The sequence below is a fragment of the Caenorhabditis briggsae genome (genome assembly GCF_000004555.2).
Source record: "Caenorhabditis briggsae complete genome, chrI, whole genome shotgun sequence".
NCBI classification, from domain to species: domain Eukaryota; kingdom Metazoa; phylum Nematoda; class Chromadorea; order Rhabditida; family Rhabditidae; genus Caenorhabditis; species Caenorhabditis briggsae.
The window spans coordinates 791,250-799,840 of record NC_013489.2 but is presented as its reverse complement, the minus strand read 5'-3'; the positions used below and the strand labels follow the sequence as shown (position 1 = coordinate 799,840).

At 37.8% G+C, this 8,591-nt stretch overlaps 3 protein-coding genes and 1 non-coding gene across 4 annotated transcripts; all 4 read left to right on the top strand.

Annotated features, from left to right (window-relative positions):
- Nucleotides 1-254: 254 nt before the first annotated feature.
- On the top strand, nucleotides 255-326 carry CBG28863. The gene has a single exon. It is a non-coding gene (tRNA).
- A 1,279-nt stretch (nucleotides 327-1,605) lies between these two features.
- On the top strand, nucleotides 1,606-2,058 carry CBG26620 (the record flags this gene model as incomplete). The annotated part of the gene is made up of 1 exon (XM_045235923.1): nucleotides 1,606-2,058. The coding sequence occupies one exon, from the start codon at nucleotides 1,606-1,608 to the stop codon at nucleotides 2,056-2,058; it is 453 nt and encodes a 150-aa protein (XP_045100239.1).
- A 1,488-nt stretch (nucleotides 2,059-3,546) lies between these two features.
- On the top strand, nucleotides 3,547-5,195 carry CBG26619 (the record flags this gene model as incomplete). Its single annotated transcript, XM_045235878.1, has 3 exons — nucleotides 3,547-3,869; nucleotides 3,917-4,028; nucleotides 5,109-5,195. The coding sequence occupies 3 exons, from the start codon at nucleotides 3,547-3,549 to the stop codon at nucleotides 5,193-5,195; spliced, it is 522 nt and encodes a 173-aa protein (XP_045100238.1).
- A 2,530-nt stretch (nucleotides 5,196-7,725) lies between these two features.
- On the top strand, nucleotides 7,726-8,173 carry CBG26618 (the record flags this gene model as incomplete). The annotated part of the gene is made up of 3 exons (XM_045235826.1): nucleotides 7,726-7,793; nucleotides 7,891-7,979; nucleotides 8,121-8,173. The coding sequence occupies 3 exons, from the start codon at nucleotides 7,726-7,728 to the stop codon at nucleotides 8,171-8,173; spliced, it is 210 nt and encodes a 69-aa protein (XP_045100237.1).
- Nucleotides 8,174-8,591: the final 418 nt, after the last annotated feature.

Below are 8,591 nucleotides of genomic sequence, written 5' to 3'. Positions count from 1 at the left end.
GTGGGGGGGGGGGGGGGGGAATTAGCAAATTCATTTGTTCAATGCCGCCAAAAAACTGGAATTATCTGTCTTCTGATCCCACATCCTTTATCTTCGATTTCAAAGGATAACAACTGGATCGATTCATCTTTCCATCCGTCTCTATCTCTTCCTTGTTTACTATGTGTGTCCTAGACAACATCCTCTTCTTCTTCCCCTTCTTCCCTGCCTTCCCCCTCTATTGTCTCTGCCATCCCTTCCTCTTCTCCTGTGGCGCGTTCGTGGTGTAATGGTCAGCATGGATGCCTTCCAAGCATTCGACGGGGGTTCGATTCCCCCCGAACGCAGAACTCTTTTTTTCAGTTTTTCTGAAATAGTGAAAATGCGCTCTAATGTTAATTTTTAAAGGAATATGGGAATTCTTAAAATCAGCCTGGAGATTCATCAAGTTCCAACAAAAATGGAGATATAGCGAGCTTTTCTGACGATTATTATTTTCAGATCTTTTAAATAATTAAGATTTTCAAAATAAAATATTTATTGGGATTTAATTAAAAAAACAAATCGTCATCCAGGCTGTTGAAGGTTTTTTGTTCTGCTAAATTGATGTGACTGCGCTCTAATGTTAAGGTTTCAAGGGAAGACACGATATGTACCGGTTTCGATCTCTCATGAGATTATGAAGAAAATACTATGTTCCTTTAAACTACAAAATATCGCTTTTGGTTAAAAAAGGAAACATTTGAAAATAGCGCATTATAAATGTTGATAGAAGTATTAATGGCAATATAGCCTTTCCTAGAAGCATATGCGCTTTTTTGGTACCCTTCAAATATTACAAGGACCCAAGACATCCGCACAGCAATACAAAAACAGTTTTTAAGAGATTATTAGTTTATTATGTACAGAAAATTATGAAAAGTAGACATAAAAACGAGAAATTAATAAAAATATTTGCTGGGGTAAATTCCAAACATCAGAAGACCTCGCGCGTCGCTGTGGTCGTCTGGAAGATCAAAAGCTCGAAGCATCATGTCAAAATTAAACATTTTTAAAGGCAATATTGTTGTGAAGGATGGAACGAGCAACTGGCAACAAAATGAGTTTTTAGTGGACCCATGCATTGTAACTGGCAGAGGATCTGTCGTCACAATCACCATGGCCCAATCAACTAACCGTGTAGAGAATGAAGAGCTCATGTTTAATAAAAAATAATTTCTCAATTTTGGTAATCGTTGATAAATTGTATTTGAGTTATAGAATTTTTAATAAATGATTGACAGCTAATTACCGTGCCCTTTTGTCATTCAGTATGTGAAGAAGGTTTTACTTATAAACGGAGGTAATACTGTCAATATAATAAATCTAGATAACATCTGAAAGCACTAACCATAGGGCGCACTTGCTCCTGGGAAGAAAACGTCGGTGTACTTCCTTCCCAGAAGTATACGGAGGTAAAGACAGAATATGACCGTAGTCCCACCTGGTTTTGCTGGGACCATGATGACAAAACGGATGTCACAGACAGACTCCGCCCCTTCTTCCCAGATTCTGTATATAAGGACCCAATATCATCAGTATAGTTACCCGATTACAGTGTCTTTTAATAGACATCAATCGATAACTATGGCCCCAAACACCGCCATTTCTGCCCAAGGACCTTCAACCATCATCGACTGGACTCAACTTCTCAATGAAGAAGCCAACGAATGGACCGGTAAGGCACCAAAGAAGACATCTAGAAAGAATAACTCCAGTGCTCCCTATCCTGCCTCTGATCCGTCTGCTACTATGGTCAAGAATAGAAGTCAGAACATCACCAACGTCGGTAAACCCAAACGGACCAGAAAATCAGCTGAGAAACCAAAGGAACCAGTCAATGAACCCGAGAAGATCGTTCCAGAAGAACCAGAAGCTCCAGAATTTCCTGAGAAGAAGAAGAAGATCAAGAGGATTCCAATCCCCAAGAACGAGACGGCGGCCGACATGATGCTTCGAGCTTTTGATCTTCCAGACGACGACAGCGACGCCCGAGGTCTACTGATGTTCGGCATTTACCCCAGCAAATATTTTTATTAATTTCTCGTTTTTATGTCTACTTTTCATAATTTTCTGTACATAATAAACTAATAATCTCTTAAAAACTGTTTTTGTATTGCTGTGCATGTACCTGAGGAACCGAAAAGTTGTCAATAGAGCGCATTCGCTTCTGGCAAAGCATATTGTTTCCATGACTAGATCTACGACATTCAGAACAATATATTTTCAAATGTTCTATCTTAGTTCACCTGAAATTTATTTTTTCGCTATTCTGAAAATATCCAGTAATACTAATTTTCCACGGGGATCCAAATTTCATTGGTAACACTCTAATAGAAGAACCCGTCACTTTCAACTTTGAGCCAATTTATCTCCCTTCCTGTGAAGGATATCAAAAAGTTGTCGACTGTCAAAATGTTTATCATAATATTAAAAATATTTTGTTAGTTGATTATTTTTTGGAATCTTTCACATGAATTGAGATATATGAATTCATAGTTACTGTACATTAGCGCTCTGTCAGACAAAAAATTCAGCAGATTGAATTTTAATGAAACGCTGAACTAGCAAAATGGTCGTGCAATGAACAAAATGCGCCAGGAATAAAACTACAATAACAATGTAATTGTAAAATTTGGAAATTATAAGAGAGAAGCAGAGGCACAGATTTAAATTGATGAGATGCCCATTTATCAATTTAAAGGTGGGGGACAGGAGATTTTTCGTAGGATTTTTGTAGCTAGGGTAGGCATTCTACCGTGACGGTGTACAACGCTTAATGTCACTCTGCGTACAGCTGTCGTCCTCACCTTTATGTATGCAATCGGGCGTACGCTTTCTCTTTGCCCGCGTGGCTCAGTCGGTAGCGGCGCCGCATCCTCAATCATCGCCCCCACAAGTTCAACTCCTCGAGGGGCGTATAAAAATGGAATTTCGAAAACATTATTTTTTTCATGTCTCCCCACCTTTAACAAGTTCATTGTTGTTCATTCCGAATAAAGATAAACGACCGTTTGTCATATTCCATCAACTTTAAATTTTCGACTTTTTTATTCTGATATCTTGAGTCTACTAATTGGCTGTAAAATTTTTATTTTCAATTTTGACAAATCAAGAAAGATGATGATGATCCTTATGTGGCCCTCTAGCCTTCACATGATGCATCGATCAAAGTGAAAAGGATTGTCAGACAGGTGAGTTAAATTTGTCAGATTCAGTACTAGAAATAGCATTTTTGACTTTTCAGGGGAAAATAGTCAAATTTGTTTCTTTTCAATTCCCACTCTAATATAATGTCTCCTAACTTTGAGCCCATATATCTCGTTTCATGTGGAAGATGATAAAAAGTGTTCAACTGACAAAACGATTGTCATGAAATTAAAATTATTTTGTTAGTTGACCACTTTTTGCTATGTTTCACAGGAAACGAGATAAATTCACTCAAAGTTGAAAGTTAAAGGTTCTATCAGAATTTTACAGTAGTCATGGACCGCTAATCACATCAACGTTCTAACATTTTGCAGCGTAATGTCCAAGAGACCAGCACCAGAATGCATGACGTCCCAAATCATTGACAACTCCGTGAGAATGGCAGTAACATTTCAAATGAAGGAATTTACGGACAAGGCAGCCTTGTATAAGAGACCAGTTCGCCAGATGAGGTGCAAATTCTGCTACCAAGAACACGATACCGCGGACTGCTCAACCATCCCGCAAGACGAGAAAATTGCCACAGCCATCCAAGAAAGACTCTGTCTTACATGCCTCACGCGTGCTTTTCACATACCGGTGAATTGCGGAAGACTGAAGCAGAATCACCTCTTGTGCCAAAACAAGACTTGCGGCAAAAAGTAAGAACTTCAATTCATTCTGATCAATATACACCAAATCATTCCAGCCGCGAGTATCACCACGCATCTATCTGCAACAAAACCGAAACAACGAACTCAGGCACAGGATCCAAAATCCCACTGGTCGACATTAATTTGTATTCCTTATATTCTTTAAAGGTGGGGGGACAGGAGATTTTTCGTAGTTTTTTTGTAGCTAGAGTATGCATTCTACCGTGACGGTGTACAACGCTTAATGTCACTCTGCGTACAGCTGTCGTCCTCGTCTTTATGTATGCAATCGGGCGTGCGCTTTATCTTTGCCCGCGTGGCTCAGTCGGCAGCGGCGCCGCACCCTCAATCATCGCCCCCACAAGTTCAACTCCTCGAGAGGCATCTTTGAACGGAATTTCGAGAACATTATTTTTTCATGTCCCCCCACCTTTAATATAACTATTCTCAATAAACACATTAAAGGGGGCCAGACAGCAAAATTTTCGGGGTAAATTTCAGGGAACGTGTGATTTGCCGTCGCGGTGTTCGCACCTAAAGCACGAAATCCGACGCGCAAACTTTTTTTTATTTTTTTATTTTCCTACTTCATTTTTCCAAATTTTAAACTACTTTACAACTTAAAAAACGGTTTTTTTTGTAATTTACTGTAAAAATCATACAAAATAGATTTTTTTTCGTAAATTTCCGGTTCAGTCGAATGATTATTTTGTCAGTGGCCGGTTTTTTCTAAAAATATGCAAAAAAATTTTTTCTCCGATTGCCGTTTCGTCTTTCTTTCAACTGGTATTTTTTCGTCTCATTATTACTCCGAAAATGAAAACAATACAGTATGTTTCATGAATGAGGTTTTCAGCAACGCCTTCACATCTTCTGCTCACTTCGCCTTGCGACGAAAACCTCGGAAGGAAAAAAATTATCATTTTACGATTTTTTGAATTGTTTGTGTTCTTACTAAATATTTAATGTATTTTTTGCATAATTTATATGTTGACATAATAAACTGCATATATTATTTTCAACAGTGTTTCTTATCTCGTAGCTAGGCTTTGACGGCACGCTGACGTTCCGAAAATTCCCATTCCAAAAATTTTGAGTTCCAAACGTTGAATCCAAAAGATACAAGCTAAGAAAAAAGGGGAACCATCAGCGGGGATTGAACCTCCGACCTTCTGAATACTAACCTAGAGCGTACCCACTACACCACGCGTGTGAGAGGCGACGACCGCGTTGATTTGTCTTATGAAGCGACGCCGCTGCAGCAAACGAGTGAGGAAATTACGGTCAGAAAAAAAGCATTTTTCCGTCGGTGTAGTCTTTTTTTCTGGTTTTTAATTACAAAACTATACTTATACTTTAGAGTTACCTCTTTTGAGAAAAAATAAAAATTTTGAAAATTTTGATGTCTCCCCTCCTTTAACCACTGTATTTCTACCTACACCAAAAAAGTTACAGCGCCTATTTGTCACCTCCGAGCTCAATTTTCTTGGTTCATATAAGAGATATCGACAACTTATTAGCTGATAAAATATTGCTGATATTTTGAAAAATAATTTATCAGTTGACATGTTTTTGATATCTTTCAAAGGAATCAAGATAATTGAGCTCAAAGTAGACGACTTGAGTAGGATTCTAATAAAGCAAATAGGATATTCCAGGCTTCATTTTCAAAATCGACTTTGAAACAAATTGTTTTCCAACTAATCACTTCAAACACACTGATAAACAGTTTTGATAATAAAGTTTCTCTGAAATCTCCTTATTCTCCACACTCTCTTGTTATGAGTCTGATAAGAAGAAGAAGAGGAAACGCACTATTATTTCGTTCTATATTTTTCTGGCGCAGTGTGTATGTGCCTATTTATTTCTGATTTTTCTAAACTTTTATATATTCCTGAACGTCTTCAAATAATGAATTCAATTTTAACATAGGAATCTGGAGTAGCTTATTAAGACCAGCGCGAAGTTGTGAGATAGAAAGACCAAGGTAATTTAGTCTTCTCTCCGTCCAAAGTTAACTTTGAATTTTTAAGCAAAGTCTGAGTATAAAATCGCTGTTCAAAAGATCCGCAAGCATAATCAGCAAGGCAGAATGGCGGGAATGAGATTGTAAAACCCTCAAACAAGGTATGTCTTCTGAAATTCTTTAAAAAAAACCTAAACTTTTACTTTGAGCTCAAATATCTTAATTGCTGTAAAAGCTATCAAAAATGTGTCAACTAATGAAATGTTTATCTTAATGCCACAAACATTTTATCAGTTGACAAATTCTTACTAGCTCTTACGGAAAATGAGATAATTGAGCTCAAAGGACAAGAATAGGGATGGCAGGCTTATGTTCATTTTTCTTTATTATAGAGGTCCAGAGAGCATTCAAATCATGGTTCCTATCTGAAAGCGTGAGTTTAACAAAAATATGTATAACTTTTGAATTATATTTTATTTCAGACATGTTACCGCCTCTGATGGGAGACGGCAAACACGGCAATCATTAGAACAGCGCACAAAGACGAAGTGAGAGGACTGCCTGGCCCGAAGGCTGAAGACGGAATTGAGAGACACCAATGTGGGCAAGGACCACGAAGATCAAAAAGAATTGCTGAGAAGAAGGGAGAGTGAATTTGGTTTTCTTTTGTTTTGTATGTTCCTTTCTAATTTGTTTCTTTTAAAGATCAAGAGATCTTTCTTTTTTTTAAGGGAGATGTTACCGCCTCTGATGGGAGACGGCAAACACCCTATAAAAAGGGTGCTTGCCTTCTCTTATCAGAGGTTAGATGAGTAGAGTCATGTAGTCTCTCTGTAATTGTATAATTTCTATCTAATAAACCTTGTTATTATTAACCGCTACCATTATTATTTACTATTCTTTAATCCCGTATATCCCACCAATAGGGGGTATAACAGACCATTGTATTCAATTCTTTTTTCATCGGGATATTGAAGAAACAACGACAAATGCATTGCCGCATGAGCAATCCGGGAGAATCACACATTTTGTTTAAATTTTATTGTTTTTGCAAGAAATATTGAATAAAAACTTTTAAAATTTCAGTTATTAAACTGGAAGCTCATGCTCTTGCCCAAAAATGAAAATCTATGTTGTTTGATCATTCCATTCAAAGATTCCAAATTCTCCTTTTATCCAAAATTAGGGTTTCCAGTCGCGGGCAATGTTACCCGCCCGCACCTGTAATTTAAACTAATCATAGCACACCTTGAGGCAAATTACATAGCGTGGCGGTGTATAGAGTGGGCGGAGTCTGTTACTTCCGTATCTCGCTCTCTAAGTCCTAAAGAAAGGCACTTTAGTCTTACTTTACCTCCATGGCGCAGTGTGTATGTGCCTTCCATTATTTTTATAGAATTTAGTGTAATAAATATTCCTTGACACTTATAAATTAACGAAGCCTATTATTCTTATTTTCTGACCTACAGGAAAGGCGAGTGGCCACTCCGAGAGCACATGATGGTCGCCAACGCAACTACATTGTCATAAGCCAGCCAGCCAATGTCCCACACCGAATGCCCAGGTAAATCCTACACAGATCCAATACCGTGAAACCTGTAATAGAAGGGCCCTCACTTCCAACTTCGAGTCAATTTATCTCGATTCCTGTCAAAGTTATAAATAAGTTGTCAATTGATAAATTGTTGATTATAATCTCACAAACATTTTATCAATTGACACATTTTTGATGCCTTGCATAGGAATCGATATAATTGAGCGCAAATTGACTGTTTGAGCGGGCATCTATTAGAGGAAATACGGTAATTATAAAAACTATGAAAGTTAAGGGGGCATTCTATTTACGAGAGGCTCAAATTACAGATCTTTAGGAAAGGCGAGCGGGCACTCCGAGAGCACATGATGGTCGCCAACGCAACTATGTTGTCATCAATCACCCAGCTAACGTCCCACGTCAAATGCGCCAGGTAAATTCTATACAGATCAGAACTGTGAAGGTTACTGTAGTTTGTTAGAACACATTTTAAAATTATAAAAAAAAGCCTTTAAGTTGTTGATATTTAGGAAAGGCAAGCGGGCACTCCGAGAGCACTGGTTGGTCGCCAACGCAATTATGTTGTCATTAATGAGCCAGCCAATATCTCATTTCAAAGGTAAATTCTTTACAGATCTTAACTGTGAAGGTTACTGTAACGAGAACGGCTGAAAAAACTTTCTAGTCGTTCTATGAATAGAATAACTGCTAATGATGAAGAAATTGAATTTTTCAAAAATTCAATTGAATAATTTTACAGAGAGATTGAAGGAACAATTCCTGCCTGATGGTGCAGAATATCAACCGGCATGATATTTCTTAAATTATTGTATTTTTTATTGTATTTTTTTGAATTTTTATTTTCCCAAAATTATGCTTCATTTTATATTTTTCAAATGTTCCACTTGAATGAAATATCAAACGAATGCCCTTAATCAAAATATACACAGCACACAAGGCAGCTGCAGAGCTCGGCGTCGTGGTGCAAAGTGGGCGGAGCTTGCCTCCTCCGTCTCTCCCTCTCTCTCGGCTCTGCAGGAGCACACTTTAGTCTTACTCTACCCCCATGGCGCAGTGTGTATGTGCCTTTATTGATTTTCATAAAATTTAGTGCTATAAATATTCCTTGGCATCTATAAATTCTATGTCTTATTTTTCTGAAAATTGCTAGACCAATTTTTCCGTGTGCCCATATTTCGTAAGACCATGAAAGATACATGTCGGGAAAATT